The sequence below is a fragment of the Hemicordylus capensis genome, chromosome 1 (genome assembly GCF_027244095.1).
Source record: "Hemicordylus capensis ecotype Gifberg chromosome 1, rHemCap1.1.pri, whole genome shotgun sequence".
Lineage (NCBI taxonomy): Eukaryota > Metazoa > Chordata > Lepidosauria > Squamata > Cordylidae > Hemicordylus > Hemicordylus capensis.
Window position 1 is genome coordinate 394,229,967 of NC_069657.1, and position 22,084 is coordinate 394,252,050.

A 22,084-nucleotide genomic window follows, 5' to 3' on the forward strand; every position below is an offset into this window, starting at 1 on the left:
CCACCACCTCCAGTGTCTCTCCAGCACCTCCGCCGCAGCCTCCTAAAGGTACAAACAGTACCCTTTTTCTCGCCTCTTCCCCTCCCCGCACCTTTAGGTTAGGGAATGCCTTTTACTTGTAAAGGAGAATTGCCCTTTATATGTAAAGGAATCCTCACTGGATTCCCCTTTACAAGTATGTCCCTGAACCGGCCCATGAACCGAAGGTTCACTGGCCAGACTGGACTGGACCTGGTTCTTCTGAGACCGGACTGGCCGGGTCAGTTTGAATCCAGTCCATATTTGAACCAAACCGGCAAAACCAGTTCCGTACACAGCCCTACTTGAAGCATTCTACCCTGATTCAAACCATATGTGGCAGCATATCAGCATGTAAAGCCAGTAAAGTGTCACCGCATTGCCAACATAATATCATGATTTTAAGACGCTGGCATAGTGAGGATCAAGATTTGGCTATTTAACTTTAGTCATTTAAATAACCTCTTTGAAATTCACTGAACTTCTTTTAAGGACAGAAGTGTCCATGAACAGCTCACTGCCTGTCTATTTGAACTGCAACTGTTTTTGTTGCCTGCTGTCTCCAATTAATTGAAAAGAGAAGTTCTTTTCCTGCTTAAAGAGGAGTTTGAGGAGAAAAGATTAATGCTTTGATGTAGTAATGGGGACAGTTGCAGTTTTTCTCCATAGCAGAACTGATGAATACCCATGGTATACCACACAGAGCTGGTGATCTACAACAGGTTCTGTATTCATTCTTTCACCCTTAGATCTGTAAATCTCATTCTTTCTTGTGTTCTCACACATAAAGTGCAGTGAGGTCATTAATTAAACCTATGACATACCTTATCAATTACCAACTATACAAATGGTAGTCTATCATCTAGGCACCAGCTCCATTTGAATCACCTGGGCTGATCTTGCTTTTTAAAAATTCATCCAGCCCAGTAAACCACGCGTAATACCAGGGTGGCCCAAGTGAGAGACGAACGTGGGGTGCTGCTACAGAGGAGAAAATGAACACAAAAATACTGTGCACATTCACTGGGAGCTCTCTGACCTGTGGCTTTTGGGTTTAATGTGAGGCTGATTGGAAGATGCCAGGGAAACTTTTTTCTAATAAAAATGCTTTATTTAATAAATGGGTTTTTTCTATTGGAAAGAATTTCTTTAAGGCCTTTTATGAAATAACTTTTCAATTTTGATTGATTATTTAGACTCTCTTGTCAAATATTCAGCTTCAGAAACATTTTTCAACAACCACATCATAGCTCTTAAAATGGTCTGAAATCTAAGGATTCAGTATGAATCAGTTGTTTTAATTTTGAACTGTAAAGAGGCTCTTGTCTTTCATTTTACCTCATCCATTACATAGGTATTTTTGTCAAGAACTCTGTAAACTCCTGTCAGTTGTAGAAAGTGATTTAAAAGACAACATTCTGTTCAAAACTTATTCTTACTTTTTTTAAAAAAAAGTTAATCTCTAACCCCTGCATTGTGGTGTTTATAGTAATGGATTTTGACTGATACCAGCTCAGCTTAGATTTTCCTATACTGCCTCTGAAATGCAGTTTTCTCCCTTGGTAAAACAGAAAATTATAATGACCTTCCTTGAGCAAAACAAATTTGTATTCTTGAGAGAACAAAATAGGCAAGAGTCACAAAGCACTTTCACACAGAGAGCATGGTCCACAGACACTGCTGCACTGATTCTCCCACCCCCACCCTGCCATTGTCATGCATCTAAGGCAAAGGCTTCCTGCTTGCACTTTGACCCCTCTGTAAACGTGGCTAATACCCAGTAATGATGAAAGAAGCAACTTGCAGCTCCTGAACAAGATCAGTTTCAACTGCTTGGACCAGTCACAGAAACCATGTGAGATGTTGAACAATCAGTGGTCCCTGCAGGACTCCAGAGCTCTAGTCAGACATTGCATTGTATGTGCATACGTGTGTCTGTCCTGCATTTGTTTTAAAAGTGAACCGGGGTACCAGTCCTCTCAAATGCAGGGTACAGATAGGAAGTTTCATGTTGCACATTCATTGAATAGCATGTGTGCATAATTACATGTGTACCAATCAGAACATGCATACACTGTGCGTTGAACATAATGTATGAATGCATCATGTATATGCATTGAACATAATGTATGAATAAGGCTCAGATTTGCACATGCACCTGGGATTTGACAGGTCCTGTTGATTTGCGGCCTCTAGGCATGTTGGTGCTTTGACACTGATCTAGGGAAGCTGCATTTGAATTGTAATCCCTAAAATGCTGTATAAATATGTTGTGTATATAAATATTGGTATTTAGAGAATAGACAGGCAATTTGTCCAAATCTGAAACCATGAACCAGAAATTGATCCCAAGTGATTAGCGTTTTTTATTGTTTTATCATATTTTTTGTCACTACCCCTTTGTCCCCATCCCCAGCTCAACCCAGAATGCAGTCATGGGTAGCCATGGTAAGTCATTCGCTTATATTCTGATATCTACACCTTTAAACCATTTGCCACTTTAAGGAAATTTTTCCAAGAAAAACATAGAGCTGAATTACATATATGAAAGAATCATTTGCCCTTCTTCGAGCTTCAGTTTAAAGTGATATTGTTGGCTCAGGAAGGAACTTTCACACTTCTCAAACAGAAGGTCATAGGTTCATGTCCTGTCTGGGAAAACTGGAGTTACTCCATATTAGAATTGTAGATTTATGTATTGATTGGGCCTGATTTACTACTGGAACTGTATGTATATTTCATACATTCACTAATATTTCAAACATATGTTGCAGAAATAGGAAAAGCATTGACACCAAATTATTTAGATGATGAAACTTATTATGAAACTATGCGCATTTCAGCTTGTAACAACACATAGTTTTATTTCAAGTCATATGCAGTCAGAAATCAAAATTTTGTCTTCAAAGATGTAAGTAAAATATGAAAGAGAAAACTTTGGGCCTCTGAACAAGGTTCTATTGTGTGTCTTTTCCAAAAGTCCTCTAAAATTGATTCCTTGCTTTTGAAACTGACTAGTTTGGCTTAAAGAGGAGGCCAAAAAAGAATGTCAGTGGTTGGCAAAGAACATGTCTTTCTGTCCCATGACTAACAAAACAAACTAAATTTTTTAGAATAGTAAAAACAGTAACATTTAATTATAGAATTTATATGAATTTTAATTATTTACTAGTAGAATAAATTATGTAAAATGAGAACAATTAATTCAGATTTTCAATGTTCAACTTATTTGGTTGAGGAGTGAATTGCCTGTGTGCAAGGTGGTTTAGGTGTAGAGTGCACACATGCTTGTATTTGTATTGTAGCAAAACAACTAAGGGGAGAGTGGCACAAGGAGCCATGATTGTCCCCCACACAAAAGAGCTGAGTGAGCTTACTATGCAAAAGTTTGGGGACTGATGTTCTCCGTGCTCACAGAGCAAATGTTGCCAAGGCTTGATCCCAAAATACACTTGGGCACCACCAACACATCTCTTCTCCCTCATAACATCATCATCATCATCATCATCATCATCATCATCACCCCTTACAAAAATGGCTCAGGGCGGTTTACACATAGAAATAATAGATAGATCGATAGATAGATAGATAGATAGATAAGATGGATCCCTGTCCCCAAAGGGCTCACAATCTAAAAAGAAACATAAGATCGACCCCAGCAGCTGTCACTGGAAGTACTGTGCTGGGGGTGGATAGGGCCAGTTACTCTCCCCCTGCTAAATAAAAGAGAATCACCATGTTAAAAGGTGCCTCTTTGCCAAGTTAACATATACTTGAAAAATACATATCGTCATCACATTAGCATTTCCCCACTCACCCTTGCTGCTTCACAAACTGCTGCTTGCAGAGGACAGAGAAAGACCAATCTGGCAACACTGTGATACGCATTATATGACAATGCTGTGTCATATATACATTTCAACTAAACTTTATCAGGCAGGGGTGGATTAACCCCTTTGCTGCCCTTAGGCAAGCAAGTATTTTGCCACCCCTCCTCTCCTCCGACAATGGGTCCCAATCCAGCAATCCCAAAACTCCAGTACAATATAATCATCAATCAGACTCACTCACATGAGATAGATAGAATTATGCAGCAAAATGCTTCTCCCCAAGTGCCCCTGGTTCGCTTCTCCTTCTCCCCACTCCTGGCGGCGGCAGTAGATAGACGGCTGCACAGCATGAGACAGAGTTGACCGGGGCTGCCTGCCTGGCTGGCTCATTGTCCAGCAGCAGCAGCAGGTCGATTATCTCGCTCCTCCAGTCCCCCCCCCCAGTCCCCCCACCCCAAGTCTCCAAGAAGCTCCTTGAGCTCCTGCTTGCTCCCTGGGCCTAGCCCTGTCCTTTCTGTGTGCTGCTGCTATTGCTGGGAGTGAACGGACCGAGAGTCCTGAGTCTGAAGAGGAGGAGGAGAACGAACAGCATGCAGATCAGCCATACTCATGTATAGAATCATAAAGGTGGAAGTAATCCTCATGCTCTTCTAGATCAGCCCACTGCTCAGTGCAGGAAGAAGAAGCAGGGCTGGTGGTACATTTTTTTGCGAGTTTTCTTTTTTTCCCTTTACTGAGAACTTGCTGTGGTTCTCTTTTTTTTAATTGGTTGACATCCTGATGAAGTACTTGTGTAATTAGCAGAGTCACACTAGTGCAAGAAGACTGCATAGTTGTGAAAACTGTGCAACTGCACAAAGTTCTATTTAAAATATACCACAGTTGTGCACTGTTGTACAAGTGCAAGTATGCTTGTGGTAGCACACTAGTCAATATCATCATCATCCATCATCATCTCTCTATATATATTTCTCTAAGGCATACCCGCTGCTAATCCCATGCAGCTCTCGCAAGATTTGAGTGAGGAGAGAGGAAGGTGAGCAGTGAGTGAGAGGAAGTGGTGGCCAGACAGTCCATCAGGAGAGAACAAACCAGGGCTGAAGGGGGGGGCATGCGAACCGGGACTGAAGGGAGGGGGGAGAACGTGAACCAGGGCTGAAGGGAGGGGGGAGGATGCGAACCGGGGCTGAAGGGAGGGAGGACCCCGTGAACTGGGATTGGAGGGAGGGGGGACCCCGCAAACCAGTGCTGGAGGGAGAGGGGCCCCGTAAACCAGGGCTGAAGGGAGGGGGGACCTCGTGAACCAGGCCTGAAGGGAGGGGGAGAACGGTTGAAGGGATGAGGGCGGAAGAGACAGGGAGAACAAGGGGCGTAGATGCTCTGCGCCAGGTCAGCTAGTTGTTGTTGTTATTATTTTAAAAACACTGGTCTGGATTTTGTTATACAAGTTCCAGACTTGGCACAAGTAGTTAGAATAACAGCTTTGTTGTAGCGTGGCATCCATCTGCAAGCGCTTCATTAGTCAGGATGTAATTTTCAATGTTAAGTTTTGCTCTTTTTTCATACAAGGGCCTGTGATTAAAATACTTTTCTTTTTTAAAATTCCATAAATAAAGAATGGAAACCTACAATTGGGTTCAAGCTATAAAGGCATGCGAAGTTGGGGTAATATAGAGTGAAGAGCTGAAAGCAGATGCTCAACTGAGCACAGATAACTTTCAAAACTCCTAGTAGAGGGGGGGGATAGATTTTAATTTCCTGCTCTGCTTTTAGTAAAACACATTTTGGAAGAAAATCCTGGGAAGGCAAAGGTTCTAGATTCCAAATCCCAAAAGTAATTGGAAAGCATCAGTAAAGCCACAGCCTACATAGATATGTTCTTTCTTTGGATAGGTTTAGCCATGGGATAAATTATTGTTTCAATAATTATTATTGTTTCAGAACAGCTAAACAACCTATATTAAAACATCCCACATGACTGAGACGATTTTTAAAAATAAGTAGGTTAGTACCCTATTTTTCTTCAGCTTAAACAAGCAAGTTTCTATTATTTTTAAACATCTCTGCAGCTCAGCCACCAAGAATGTAAATAGGCTCACTGGAGAAGGCATTGGCTATAACTAAAACCCAGTCCTGTATACCTGCATAAAGAGCAGCTTGCAGCACCATGGCAACAGCAGCAAATGTCAGGAAAGGGAAGCCAGCCAGCCTATATTGCTATGATCTATTGTAAATCCAATTATAACTAATAGATTGCCCTAGGCAGGATACTGCCCTACCTCTGTGCATCTTTTGCTGCATAATGGCAGTGTGCAATGCTGCTATGCCACATGTGTCTGTAGTGGTAGACCTTGTGCCCATTAATGACACCAGTAAAATTCTATAACATTACACTGGTACCATAGTTATGGTGGTGTAACTTGATGCATAAGTTCTTACAACGATTCTCCCATGTGCTCCTGTGAATTCTTATGCTCACATTTTAGTGTGCTTGTGGCAGTGAACCCGCTGGCAATGATTGGCTAGCACAACACTCATATGATGGCTTGGAGTGAATGTTTAATAGTTTAGGAAACTAAACAGTTTGCATCTCAGCTTTTGCGAAGAAAGAGAAAGGTGTCCATTTGGCTGGGATTAAAAACTCTTGCAGGTGATGACTGAGGACTGGAAAGAAGACCCGGGGAAGCTAAGTGACAGGTAATCCAGAGGTAGTAGAAGTCTACTCTGAAAAAAGGGTTCAGAGTAGACCATGGTATGAGAATGAAAAACTTGAAGGAAGGTTAGGTAGATAGATATTAGGATTCAGGACAAGTTGTTCTGGTAAGAATTAATTTACTGACCTGTTCTTTCATTATTATCTGAATCAAGACTATGCCATTGAGACGACCCTATGTGTCCCTACAGCTGTAGCAAATTTGGTTCAAATCGGTTAGGTGATTCACAGCCCACTTGCACCTCAAATGTTTACATGCCCACCATCTTGAATCAGGATGGATGACATCATCACAAACTACGCCATTGAGGTGTCCCTACAACTGTACCCAATTTGGCTTCCCTTCCAGCCTGCACAGATGGCCCTTGGTGTGCTCTTCCGCCCTGGCTGTTCTCCTTGCGAGGAGACTCGGCAGGGCGATGGAGGCCACTGCTCAATGTCTCTTCTTCTTTCATCCTTGTTGCTGCAGCACCGCCTCCTCCTTGGCCCCCCCCCCTCCTCCTCTTCCTCCTCCTCCTCCTCCTCCTCAGCAGTTGCTTCTCTGTCATGCTCAGTCCTACTCTGTGCCTTCTCTCTCCTCCGGACAACTCTCGTGAGATGTGCCATACATACCACAGGATGTGTGACATACGTCCTAAGGCTTTTAAATATATAGATAAGAAAGAACTCTGAGCCAGAGTGGTACAGTGGTTAGTGTACTGGGCTAGATTGGGGTAATGGAAGTTCAAATCCCCATTCAGCCATTAACTCACTGGGTGACTCTAGGACAGTCACTTAACTCTCAGCATAACCTTCCTCATAGGGCTGTTGGGAAGATAAATTTTAACGGTGTGCACCACTCTGGGCTTCTTGGAGGAAGCATAGGCTATACATGTAAAAGTAAATAAATCTATATAAGCCACAGGTAATGTGGAGACCATCTACAAAAGTGGAGGACAAATGCATTCTGAAGTTGCAAGGGCAGTTCTGCCTGCCTGTTTCAAAAATGCATACATAAATAACAGAAAAATCACAAGATTTTTCAGTGATGCTTGCTACAGCTATGAAACATCTTGTGTAATGTAGTAGAGGACACCATGGTAAGCAAAAATGCATGGGGAAACTTTCTCCCTACTCCATGTCTGCTGAACAGCTGGGTGCCACTCTCTGCCTGCCTTGGGCAGCACTTAGCTTGGGTATCCATCCTAGTAAGCTACAAATTTTTTTATAGAAATCGCTTCCTTAATCCTTGCCCAATGAACCAAGATCTCTTCCCAGTGAACCATGTGGGCATATTAATGTTTCAGATGCTGGCCACAATCCAGAGAAAAATCTGGTTAGCTCTCTGCATAACAAATGGATTTTTAAAATTATTTTCCTACCAACAGAATCCATTCCTTCTCTAGATGGCTGAGACCTTGGGTTAGGGCGGTATAGAAATGTGTTAAATAAATAAATAAATACATACATACATACATATATCACACCCACATGGAAAGCCACATCTGCAATTACTTGAAAAGCAGTTTAGACTCAGAAATCCATGAATATGCCCTAAAATAACTTTCTGGTTTCTTATGCCACTTTCTAATCTAATTAGTCCAGTCTTACAGTTTGCTATTCCTTCCAATGTTTTATGGCACGTCATTTTGGGAATGGGCCATAATGGGCTTTGCATACAGATCAGATCAAAGAGTTCACAGCAAGGGAGAGAAAGGAGAGGTTGCATTCCTCCCCTCCAAACAAACACAAGGAACATAGGAACATAGGAAGCTGCCATATACTGAGTCAGAGCATTGGTCTATCTAGCTCAGTATTGTCTTCACAGACTGGCAGCGGCTTCTCCAAGGTTGCAGGCAGGAATCTCTCTCTGCCCTATCTTGGAGAAGCCAGGGAGGGAACTTGAAACCTTCTGCTCTTCCCAGAGCGGCTTCATCCCCTGAGGGGAATATCTTACAGTGCTCACACTTCTAGTCTCCCTTTCATATGCAACCAGGGCAGACCCTGCTTAGCTCGGGGGACAAGTCATGCTTGCTACCACAAGACCAGCAAAAGATTAGACTTACCAAGAGCCAACCAGCCAGCCTACCTGTTCTCTAATCAGAAATGGTGATTGGATTCTTCTGAGTAGTGTTTTATAGCTGTTTCCCTCATACACACAAGGAAATCTTAAGTAGATTTAACTAAAGGTTTATTCAGCAACAACTCCATTTCCTCCTTCCCATTCTCTCCCTTTTCCTCTTCACTCCTACACCACACTCTTTACAGGATCCCCTTTGGGACAAATGTTCAAACTGCAGAAGATTACTGAATAGAATACAAGTAGCTAAACCCTCTGGGCATTCTGATTGGCTGCCTGAGGAGTCAATCAGCATGATGCCTTCCGATTGGTGCACAGGGCATTTTAAGCTCTGCTCACCTTCTGAAAATAAAGGCAAGCCTTGTAATTGGATCCTGCCTCATTCATATTCAGATTTGAACAACTCATTGTGTTCCTATTGGTGTTTACAAAATGCTGATACCATCGCCCACCCTATGTACACACTGGGCCCAGACTGCAGGCTGGCAAGAGGCACAGACAGGGAGGCAGTGAGGCACACAGAGAAATGGCTGCAGAAGACAAAGGAAGTAAAATGGCTGACAAATATTTTCAGGTATTTTCCACCCACTCTGCCCTCAGGTAAGAGCCACCACTGCTTAAGCCTGAACTTCTCCTTACCAGGCACATTAACAGTAGGAATGTGCACAAAATGCAATGCAATTAGGAATCTGAATTGCTCCACATCCAATTTAACATGGAGGAGAGCAGGTCCATACCTGCTCCTCTGGCGTTCACCGCCATTTCCTTAAGCACAGCGCTCCCCCGCCCCAGCTATCAGTGCGCGCTGGCGGCACTCTCCCCTAGCTGCTCCTGTGCAACAGCAGGACACACATGGCCACTGTACATGTGCGATGGCCATATGCATGCTGCCATTGTACAGGGGCAGCTGGAGGAGCGTGCTGATAGCTGGGGGGAGCTCCACGCTTAAGGAAATGGCAGCGAGTGCCAGAGGAGCAGGTATGGACCTGTTCTTGTCTATGTTAAAGGGGATGTGGAATCCCCGTCTTAAAGGGATGTGGTGCAATTCAGATTCCGAATCGTGTTTCATGTACTACCCTAGTTAACAGAGTAAGTGTTGCAGATGGGGCTGCAGCTCAGTGGAAGTGCATCAGCTTTGCATGTAGAAGGTCCAAGGTTCAATCCTTGGCAACTCCAGGTAAGGCTGGGAGAGACTCCTGCCTGAAACCTTGGAGAGTAAACACAAAAAGGGTAGTACACAAAATGAGATAGAGAAAAGAGAAGGCATCAGAGTACTATTGATGTGGTCTTGTGGTAGCAAGCATGATTTGTCCCCTTAGCTAAGCAGGGTCTGCCCTGGTTGCGTATGAAAGGGAGGCTAGAAGTGTGAGCACTGTAAGATATTCCCCTCAGGGGATGAAGCTGCTCTGGGAAGAGCAGAAGGTTCCAAGTTCCCTCCCTGGCTTCTCCAAGATAGGGCAGAGAGAGATTCCTGCCTGCAACCTTGGAGAAGCTGCTGCCAGTCTGTGAAGACAATATTGAGCTAGATAGACCAATGATCTGACTCAGTATATGGTAGCTTCCTATGTTCCTATGTACATTCAAGGATATGTAATAAACAAAATAACAACCATGAAAATATTAATATACAATTTTTATCAAAACTATGTATGTATTGGAGAAACTGCCATTCAGTGTAGACAATTTCAGTCAGTATAAACAATACTGAGCTTAGATGACCCATGATCTGACTCTGTATAACGCAGCTTCCTATGTTCCTAGAGTAAGGTGGAATAATACTTGTTTACATGGCACCACATCAATTTTTTTAGGGGGGCAGGCAAAGATGTTTCAATACTTTGTATGATTGAAAGGCTTTTTGTTACATACAGGTGAAACTCGGAAAATTAGAATATCGTGCAAAAGTCCATTAATTTCAGTAATGCAAATTAAAAGGTGAAACTGATATATGAGACAGACGCATTACATGCAAAGCGAGTAAGTCAAGCCTTAATTTGTTATAATTGTGATGATCATGGCGTACAGCTCATGAAAACCCCAAATCCACAATCCCAGAAAATTAGAATATTACATGGAACCAAGAAGACAAGGATTGTAGAATAGAACAATATTGGACCTCTGAAAAGTATAAGCATGCATATGTATTCAGTACTTGGTTTGGGCCCCTTTTGCAGCAATTACTGCCTCAATGTGGCGTGGCATGGATGCTATCAGCCTGTGGCACTGATGAGGTGTTATGGAAGACCAGGATGCTTCATTAGCGGCCTTCAGCTCTTCTGCATTGTTTGGTCTCATGTCTCTCATCCTTCTCTTGGCAATGCCCCATAGATTCTCTATGGGGTCAGGTCAGGCGAGTTTGCTGGCCAATCAAGCACAGTACACTGTATACTTTTCAGAGGTCCAATATTGTTCTATTCTACAATCCTTGTCTTCTTGGTTCCATGCAATATTCTAATTTTCTGGGATTGTGGATTTGGGGTTTTCATGAGCTGTACGCCATGATCTTCACAATTATAACAAATTAAGGCTTGACTTATCTCGCTTTGCATGTAATGCGTCTGTCTCATATATCAGTTTCACCTTTTAATTTGTATTACTGAAATTAATGGACTTTTGCACAATATTTTCCGAGTTTTACCTGTATGTTTAGGATTAAATAGCAAAAAGAAAAACAAGGGGGAAAGCCCTCAGGATTATAGTGGAGTGGATTATAGGGGGAAAATGTGGCTGACAGATCAGGTTTTCTGTTGGGGGAGCACAATTTTTGACCATCTGTCCCTCTCCTCTGCAGTCACTTGTGCCTGCAGAAACAATGACACTGAGGGTACCCCAGCTCTCAGAGACATATTTTCAGGAATGGCTGCAGAGTGAAGGGGAGATTGCTGAAAATCCTTCCCGCCCCTCTCCTCTTGTGTGACAGAAATCCTTAGCATGTCAAAATGAGTCTGGATGTTGGACTGTTTTTTTAAACATCTCATAAGAATGCGTTATTTAAGGTTATTTAAATGACAAACAGCAACATTTTAAATCAAAGCACCTTTTGCGGGGAGGGGGGATGCATACTAATTAAATAAGCCAATTCAATTGTCTATAAAAATATTCAGTTGACCAGAAATAATGGGTTCTCCTAATAAATAATCACATATAGCCTACACACAGGGAAAGGGTGTATCTCCCCATCTTAAATGTTCCCCCACTTGTTTAAATAAAGACGCCTTGTCAGTTCCAGCTTCCAAGTTGATGCAGTTCCCTGAGACAGCACAGCTGAAGCAATATCAACATGAGATCCAAATCTCTGGTTGGGAATATAGATGTAATTGGGGAAATGAATTTATTTGTTGGCCTTCCCTTTGTCTCCAATGATTCCTTCCCTGATTAAACTATTGTGTTTTATAACGTCACTGAGGATCAGCTATGTCTGATAAATTGGCTCTTTTCTTTCCTGGTGGTGACACTTATGAGGCACTGGCTAAGAAATATATCTTTTATTGAGCCTTTGTGAATAAGAAGGAATTCTTGGCTGTTGTGCAATTGTAGTAAGACCACATCAGGAGATGTTCTTTGAAATATTTTGTGTGAAAGATCAACAGCCGTGGAGTTAGGTGTTCTATCAACTGGATTTTTTTAGTCCTGGTTTTTAAGCACACATCTAATCGAACTGCCAAGTATATATGTTTGTTACCGTGACAACCAAATATCTACATATAAGGCTTCTGAGAAAAAATTGGGAACTCAGCAAGGCTTCTGAGAAAAATTGGGAACTTTGAATAGACATTGGTGTTTATTGGCTATATACTTTTTTCCCCATCCGCTTTGGTTCTCCCAGCTTTCCCTTCTAAATATCAGTAGTTTCTGTACATGGCAAAATTGTCTATGTGGAACAGCCATGTGGAGGAAGTGACTTTTGACCCAACACATATGCAGTTACAAATGCAGCTTCCTCCTGTAATCTTGCTTTGATGTTACAAAGGCATAGATGATGATTCCTTGTTTCGATGATAAAAACCTTCTCACCAGAAAGAAAATAGTACTTTAGAAGTATTCACTAAAGTTTTTTCAGAGTAGGGTTGATGCAAATAATGCATCATAATTGCCCATAAAGCATTCAAGTTGTTGCTAAAATGTGTTTGGGAAAGATGAATTAAATTAATACCAGGCCCCTTCTATAATAATCCTATTACTACTACTAGGAGTGGTGGTGGTGGTGGTGGTGGTGGTAGATTAGAGCAATTTCTCAGTTGTTGATAGAAATTCTGTTTCCAGCAGCTCCACAGGAATTCTTTCCCTGCCAAACACACACCCCATCCTCTCATTTTAGAATTGCCTCAACCTAGTGCAGGTTGCAGTAGGGACCAGCCAATACTGCTGACATCAGATTACATCTCTCCTGGATTCAATTGTCACAAAGCAAAACAAAAGCAGGCAGTACTTGGGAAAGGGAATCATATCAAAGGGAATCAATCAAATGGCCTGAAGCCATTTGTCACTCTGACAGGGTTCACTTGCATTGCCCGTTAGGTGTCACTAAACTCCTGGGTAATAAATATGGTTGAAGTTAAAAATAATGTGCTGTAAAGTGACATAGCTGATTAAAAGGCATTACGGCCTCTTGCACTTTACAAAATGTAATTACCTTGATCCTAAACACATTTACTTGGACTTCTTTCCAAGCAAGCATGCTTAGGATTATGAATCTGTCACATTTCACACTGCCTGTGAAACTGCATGGAGGCAGCAAGAACAAAGCAAAGTAAGAGCGACTTCGTACTTTGTGTGCTGATTGTGTTTGCTATGGATACAATGGTATTTCCTGCAGTATTGCCATTTAAATGCTGGGGAAATGAAATATCCTTGCAATAGAAATGCCACCTTATGTTAGGATCCCCTCACAAAGAATGAATAGAATTGCATCTCTCTCTCTCTCTCACACACACACACACACACACTCTACACGCACACACTCTGATAATCTGCAAAGAACATCTAGTAAATGCAAGAAACTAAAGTTAATCACACAGAAATGTTTGCAGGGTGGTGATCCATTTCTTCAATAAGCTTATATCTTCTATTAATCATTCTATTCCATGTCTGACATCAGCTATTATTCTTAATTGTAGCCGTATATTTAACGCTTAGAAGTAGGAACATACCGTCTCTGTTCTTACAGGCCAAAGTACTGTTGAGTTTTTGTTTTGTTTTGTTACATTTACAAATCCACCAACAAGTGCATCAAACACAAAGAGCTGGGATTTCCTGTACTAATTTATATCACATTGATCCTGACAGCAAAAATCCAGTCCCTCTTGTTCAAAGTCTGTGCTTTTTAAGTTCTCATTGCATGTGATTGCTTCTACTTATTTCATCAGAATCATGTCACAGTTGTGCAGCTGACCATCCACAATGTGTGTCACAACTCCTACATATTTGATGTACATGTCTAAAGAAGAGTTGTTCCACCACAGTATACACACTCTCTTTATCCACTGAAGTCAGTTGACTAGCAGTAGACTCAAGAAAACTGCAAGGCTTCTGAGAAAAATTGGGAACTTTGAGGAAATCCCAAGTTACTGGGCAATTGCTTTTGCTGGCCAAGGGCTATTTCACCAACCTTCTGTCTGCATAAATAGTTTGATCAGCAGTGGAAATGCATCATTGAGGACTTTCCCATACACTCAATCAAAGCATGCCCCAGTCAAATTTTATCCTTTGCCATAGTCCCACACATCCCTCTTGAGTAACAATAGCATGATACTCCATCTGCATGCCTCAGCTGAATGCAAAACTTCCTGGATATCAGAAGTTTCTCCATGTGTCTCAGTCTTGAGTTTGAAAGAAGTAACTTAGAGCAAAGCTTTATAAACTTCAGCTGTACATGCTGTCTAAATTATCAGGCCATATCCCCCTCCCATCCTCTCTTGCTCCCCAGGATTCCCAGATTATGTCGTCTTTTACTTATTCAAGATAGCAGCTATGTTTGCCTCCCTGAATGTCACCATTCAGAAGCCATAGCCAATATGTGCTCATGACATTTGTGAAACCATATTCCACACGACTATCAAAAAAGCATAAATCATGCTAACTGAGAGAGACCACATTTTCCCCGCTATTGCAGTTTGGAATAATAACTTTTAGCAGAAAAGAGGGGGAAGGAAAACTTGTGGGCTATGAGTTGCACATGAGGAGCATTTAGTTTGCAAATAATATATTATGTGAGAGATTCAAATCTTGCCAGGGAAGAAATTAAGTAATTGGTAACTCTCATAAGCTTGTGTGTTTCAGAATAAATTGCACTTTTTCTAGGGCTAGATTAAGGATCGAAAACATGGGATATGCCATAAAATGTCCTAGGGCTCCACCTAGTCTTTACTTTAGTCTTGGGAAGAGAAAAAGACAAAGGATGTTTTCACAAGTGATGCTAAAACTTTATTTAGATTGGAGAGCATAATTTGTGAATGTTGTAAATGCTGGATAAAAAGGAGACAGCCAGTTTTATTCAGATACACATTCTAGGCAATATATAGGTTTTATGTTCAAATTTCAGGTGAAGGAATAACAATAAAAATCTATGCAAGTGTTCATTGTGAAATGGCCAGAGACATGCAAATCTGGTGTTCCAGACCACTGTGTGATGAAGGGAGAGAAATTGTTATTTCTACTTCAGTCAGTGTTGAAATGTTTATTTTCTGTTAATATTACTGAAGTTCCTCATTGCTTTACATTGAGCAAGTTATACAAAAAACATTGTCAGAGATCATGTTCTTTTAGTCAGTAAGAAAACAGCAACAACAAGAAAATCAATCATTATAAGTTGACTAACCTTGAGAAACATGCAGACCAGTTGTGCAAACAGAAAATTCCATGGAGGGGAATTTCTGTTTTGCTGAAAATCATGCTCATTTCAAGGAACATCTATTCATCATAGGAAAGTACCAATGTACTTGTCTCCTTTTAACCAAAATTACGAAATCCATTTGTACTTGGCCTTCATTTGGATACTTTCCTTCCAGCTTTCTTTTTATACTGGCTGTTCCTACACGCTTAAGTTATTGCTTTATACATGTAATTCTCTTGGTGAAAGTATTCCATGAAAAAGTTTGCTTAGTTTATTTATATGGTGTTGGTCCGTGTGATCACACACAGAAATCTTAACATGGTTTATATTAGTTCCTTTAAGGGCCTTTTGTTTTCTCACTTGTAGACAACGAGCCGGGTCTCACGATCTGTGAGACCCGGTTTTGCAGGGTGAGCGGGGAGAGAGCCCTGGGCGGCCGGATCGGCCACCCACACAGTTGCTGGCTCCGTGATGGAGCCGACAGGGGCTGGGGGGAGCAGGGGCCAATTGGCCCCTGCAAGCTCCAGCATGCCCTGTGCGAGCGCGCAGGGCATGCTGGCGAGACCCCCGGAGCCGGGAGGTGGCTTTTCACCTCCCCTCTGATGGGTCTTCTCGTGAGCGGCTACTCACAATTGTTAAAACCAGGTTTGCAAAGCACTCACTCCGCAAACCTGGTTTTAGGGCAGGGGCACTTCAGAGGGTGACCCGCTTGCGAACCACCAGGCTCGCAGCCGAGCCCGGTGGTTGTTACGATTGGGGAAAATCGGGCTAGGCCTTCCTAGCCTGATTTTTCCCAATCATGAGAATAGCCCCCATGTTTCTAACATGATAGGTCAATTCACATAAAATGCCAAATTGTGATTTGGTGTTATGACAGTGCTCAACACTTGAAGGGAGAGGCTGTAACTCAGCGGTAGGGGACTTGTTTTGCATGCATAAGGTCCTGGTTTAAGCCCTGGCATTTCAAGATAAGACTGGGACCCGTTTCTGAACCTCTGGAGAGCCACTGCCAGTCAGTGTAGACCAGGGATTCTCAACGTTGGGTCTCCAGAAGGTATTGGACTTCAACTCCCATAATCCCCAGGCCCAGTGGCCTTTGGCTGGGGATTATGGGAGTTGAAGTCCAATAACATCTGGGGACCCAATGTTGAGAATCTCTGGTGTAGACCAGGACAACTTCAACTGTCCAGATATTTTTAGTCTACAACTTCCATCATTCCCAGCCTCAGTAGCCAATACGTAGGTATTATGGGAGTTGTAGTCCAACATCTGCAGGACGGACAAAGTTGTACAGCCCTTGTGTAGACAATACAGCCTAAATGGACCAGTTGTTTAACTCACTATAAGGCAGCTTCATACATTCATGTGTACACTTCCTCCTCCCCTCATATGCTCCCACTTTATTATTTACTTTTTGGTTACATCCAAACTGGCAAGTTGCCATTTGTGCTTGCCCTGAAAACCAGGATTACAAACCAAAGGCAATAAACTATTATTGTTGTGACTTAGCGGAGTGTGCAAGAAGGAGGGAGTGTTGCAAGTACCAGGCTGATTCCCACCGTTCTTCCAAGCCATAATTTGTTGTAACGTGTGAACCTATCCAGTGTGTTTTTCTTTTGTTGTGAATATATTTTGATATATTTTGATTGTTTAAGTAAGTGACAGCATGAAATAGTGTTTTATCTCTCTCACTTGACACTGCAAGTGCTCTGTGGTTAAAGCAACTTGGATTAGGCACAAAAGGATCCTCTTCCAACGCAAAGAGACACCTGCCGCCTTCAGCATATAATTTTCAGCATGTATATAGCACATTGAAGGGTTCAAAGCACGGCACACACATTAGTTCAGTGATAGTTGCAACAACTCTAAGGTCGGCCAGTGTTGTTATCGCCATCTTGAAGACAGTGGGCTGCGGATGTGAGATGGTGGCTTACCTAAGTTCATGGCAAAAGCAAGGTTGGAACTGGGGACTTGGTGGCTCACAGCTCCGCCTTCTAGCGACTGCACTACAGCTGCTCCCTTTGCACAGAAGCCAGGGCCATTCTCAGTACCTGGGCTACAGTTGCTGTTAAATTGCCTTCAATTTGTGGCATAATGAACACAAAAACAGTGGTTCGGCAGTGGGAGAGCTGACAATAGCTTCCATACATGGCATCTTAGGGTCATTAAGGATCCCAAGGACTCACCATGTACTTGCTTAATTTTTTAATAGTAAGAGGTTTGTCTGAGAGACAGAACAGAAGACTCGTTTGCTAGACATAGGATCCCTGTTATTGTGGTGGAGGAAACTACATTTTGTCCCATCTCTCTGAGTTGGCTCCTCACATTTTAAAATTATTGTCAGCATTCTGCTTTTTTGTCATTTGAGGGACTCTGGTCTCTAATTTAAGGGACAAAGGACTTCACTGTCCATTGTTTTACGGGGGTTCAGATGGAATGATCAAAATAGCCCTTTCTGGCCTTGAAACTATTTGCTCATCATGATTGCTGGAGTTGAGGCAAGACTTAGTTGATTGCATTACTTTTTAGCAGCCTTAATGTTCAAGGTAAGGAAAAGGAAATAGGCTTCTCCAATAATTAAGTGCTGCAATCCAGTGAAAGAGACAAGCATGAGAAAGCTCTCATTAGCAATGCATTCTGTTGTAAATTCCATTTTGTTTTGTTTTTTTGCCAGATGATTATGCCCAGTTGTGCAATATTCAAGTTCCTGGATCTCGCAGGCCATATGGACAAGACGCATTGGTTGACTTTGAGGAGGAACAGTATACTCCAGAAACGGACCCATACTTTGTGGAAGACCGTAAGCAACCTTTATGCTTTGAATTGGGAATTGTAACTTGGATTCTCTTGTATATCCTACACTGTCCATCCTGTTTACTTTTAAATATATTTTCTATTTGCTCTGCTTATTTTCACTGATGCTTGCTTTCTGACAGATAGTCTGATGTTTGAGCCAGGAGTTGTATATGAGCTCAGTTGGACCCTAAAATATAATACTAATTTTAATGCAGTGAACTATATCTACATTTAACATTGACTTTCCCACTGAAAGTCAAAGGAATGGCCAGTTTTCCTGCTGTCAAATAAACATCCCTTTGGAGCTTGCATTAGATTTTCTGAAGGAACATAATTAAAACAAAACAGAGAAGTCAAAAAGATACTGGCACTGCTATTAATTCAACTTTAACATACAGGGATGGTTTTGATGTTGGGCAGGGTTGGCAAGCAAAATGGCCAGAAGCCTTATCAGGCCCTTGGAAGCAGTCTCCAATATGGCCCCTAGTACCATACACTTCACAGATTATTGAGCCACATTCAGGGCTAGGAGACTGATGCCCTCAGGAGGGCAAAAGAGCCAACTTAGCAGTGGTTGATCTTGTATGCTTGAGCATCAACCTCTATCTCCATTCCCTTTCAGTTAGCAGTGGTTGTGTTAAGGAGAATATAGAAGAATAGTGTGTTGAAGCAAAGTACACGGCCAGATTTTCAATTTACTGTATTTACAGTGAGTGTAGTAGTGTGAAGAAGTGGTGATGATGGAGGATAAACAGTGGTGCATAGGAAGGAGGTGTATATGTTAGGGAGCTGGGAGTTGCAGGAAGTACTTAGATTTAGGTGGTGATGATTGGGGGTAGTGGTGCTGCTGATGAAGAGAATTTTGGAGGCAAAATGCAGAAGGCTGGCCCATATTGGTATCAGGTAGTGCAGGGATCCTCAGCGTTGGGCCCCCAGATGTTAGTGGACTTCAACTCCCATAATCCCAAGCCTCAGTGGCCTTTGGTTGGGGATTATGGGAGTTGAAGTCCAATAACATCTGGGGGCCCAACGTTGAGGATCCCTGAGGTAGAAGATTGTCGTAGACGTTAACCGTGAATCCTTCCAGGGGCCCCCCTCAGCCAATCAAAACTGGCAAGTTTATGAATTGGGGGGGGGCTGTGGGCATCTGCTACATGGGGCATCTGATTGGCTGTTGTTGAAGATGGAATGTTGAGCTGAGAGTACCATTGCTATGTTCCAGCATGGCATTTCTTACTAATAGAAACTGCACTGTATGCAGCTATATATGGAAAAAATTACAGTACTACAGTTAGGCATTTTAAGTAGGCTTTTCAGATAATAAAAATTTTACCAGCCTACAGCTTTACTGGACAGAAAATAAGCTGAACTGCTTTGCTGATGAGAGAACGGATAAAAGGGCCTGGCTCACTAGATCCCATTTGGGGAGAAAGAAGATTCTTCTATTTGCCCAGGACTTAACAGGCTCTTTCATTTCCATTTATAGTGTTGGTCTTCACTGTAGAAAGAACTGCTATGATCAGACAAAGAATAGTGCTTCTTTTCCCCCATTAGGGCACTTAGCAAACCCCTCATGGTGCATGTTACACAGTTATATATTAGATATATTAGGAGTTAATATATCTGGATCTATAAGAACATAAGAACAGTCCTGCTGGATCAGGCCAGTCCAGCATCCTGTTTCACACAGTGGTCCACCAGATGCCTCTGGGAATCCCATAGGCAAGAGCTGAGGACATGCCCTCTCCTGTGCAATATAGGGTATTGCTCCCCTGTAACTAGAGGCATCTTGCCTCTTAGACTAGAGGTGGCCTCTAGTAGCCATTGATAGACTTGTCCTCCATGAACTTATCTAAGCCCTTCTTAAAGCCATCCTGATTTTAAGTCTGTCACAACATCTTGTGGCAGAGAATTCCATAGATTAATTGTGCATTGTATGAAAAAGTACTTCATTTTGTTGGTCCCAAATTTCTTGGCAGTCAGTTTCTTGGGATGACCCTTCATTCTAGTGTTATGAGAGAGGGAGAAAAATATTTCTCTGTCAACTTTCTCCACACCATGAATGATTTTATAGACCTCTATATCATGTCTCCCCTCAGTTGTCTTTTTTCTAAACTAAAAAGCCCCATGTGTTGTATCCTTGCCTTGTAAGGAAAGTGCTCTAGGCCCCGATCATCTTGTTGTAGTGGTGTGCACCGGACCGTGGAGCTGCGGTTCGGAGCTGGGGTGGGGGGTTCCATTAAGGGCGGGGGGGCTTTACTTACCCCTCCCGCCCTTTCCCGCGTTGGAACCGTAAATATTGCAAAAAATCCGGGCGGCAGGATCCCTCGCCGCCCGCTTCTATTATGTATTATGGCTCTGCTCCTCCTTATTTTAAAAATCGGGGGGGGCGGCAGGGTGCTTCCCTGCTGCCCCCTCGAAGCCCCCTGCTGCCGCTGAAGCCCCCTTAAATCTCGCCCGGACCGGAGAAACCGCACTCGGGCGGGCGGCAGCGAGACGCCCGCCCGCTCCCTTCCTTGCCGAGTGCGAAGTGCAGGGAGCCTTCTGCGCACGCGCGAAGAAGGCTTCCTAGTTCCTTCTTCGCGCGTGCGCAGAAGGCTCCCTGCACTTCGCACTCAGCAAGGAAGGGAGCGGGCGGGCGGACGTCTCGCTGCCGCCCACCCGAGCGCGGTTTCTCCGGTCCGGGCGAGATTTAAGGGGGCTTCAGCGGCAGCAGGGGGCTTCGAGGGGGCGGCAGGGAAGCACCCTGCCGCCCCCCGATTTTTAAAATAAGGAGGAGCAGAGCCATAATACATAATAGAAGCGGGTGGCGAGGGATCCTGCCGCCCAGATTTTTTGCAATATTTACGGCGCCAACGCGGGAAAGGGCGGGAGGGGTAAGTAAAGCCCCCCCCGCCCTTAATGGAACCCCCCACCCTAACCCTCCCGAACCAAAACCACCCCTTCTCCAGACCGGTTCGGAGGCCAGTAGAATGGCCTCCGAACCGGTCCGTGCACACCCCTATCTTGTTGCCTTCTCTGCACCTTCTCCAATTCTATAATGTCTATTCTGAGATATGGTGACCAGAACTGTACACAGTACTCCAAATGTGGCCAGTCCACACCATAGTTTTGTATAAGGGCATTATAATATTAGCAATTTTATTTTCAATCCCCTTCCTAATGATTTCAAACATGATTCCAAACTTCCTAATGATTCCAAACTTTTTCACAGCTGCCACACATTGAGTCAACACTTTCAGCGAGCTGTCCACCACAACCTCAAGATCCCTCTCCTGTTCAGTCACCAACAGCTCAGACCCCATCAGTGTATATGTGAAGGGGGCGGGGGTTGCCCCAATATACATCACTTTACACTTACCAACACTGAACTGCATTTGACATTTTATTGCCTACTCACCCAGTTTGGAGATATCTTTTTAGAGCTCCTCACAATCTGCTGTGGGTTTTACTACCCTAAATATTTTGGTGTAATCTGCAAATTTGGCCACTTCGCTGCTTACCCCAACTTCTAGATAATTTACGAATAAATTAAAAAGCACTGGTCCCAGTACAGATCCCTGGGGAATCCTTTCTTACTTCCCTCCATGTTGAAAACTATCCCTTTATACCTACCCCATTTCCTGTCCTTCAACCAGTTATCATTCCACACATGAACCTGTCTCGTTATCCCATGACTGCTAAGTTTTCTCAAGAGTATTTGATTAGAAACTTGGTCAAAATCTTTTTGAAAATCAAAGTATACTATGTCAACTGGATCACCTTTATCCACATGACACTCTCAAAGAACCAAAATGTTGGCCTTTAGACCATGGTGTTTATCTGCCTCATTGTGA

At 42.9% G+C, this 22,084-nt stretch overlaps 1 protein-coding gene across 7 annotated transcripts in view; it reads left to right on the forward strand.

Annotated features, from left to right (window-relative positions):
• The window catches only part of LTBP1 (latent transforming growth factor beta binding protein 1), a 348,387-nt gene that overhangs the window by 318,020 nt on the left and 8,283 nt on the right, over nt 1–22,084 (forward strand). For all 7 annotated transcript variants that reach the window (XM_053303824.1, XM_053303841.1, XM_053303830.1 and 4 more), the window contains one exon: nt 18,127–18,252. In XM_053303824.1, the coding sequence (XP_053159799.1) occupies nt 18,127–18,252 (126 nt within the window). The remainder of the gene's footprint in view (nt 1–18,126; nt 18,253–22,084) is intronic.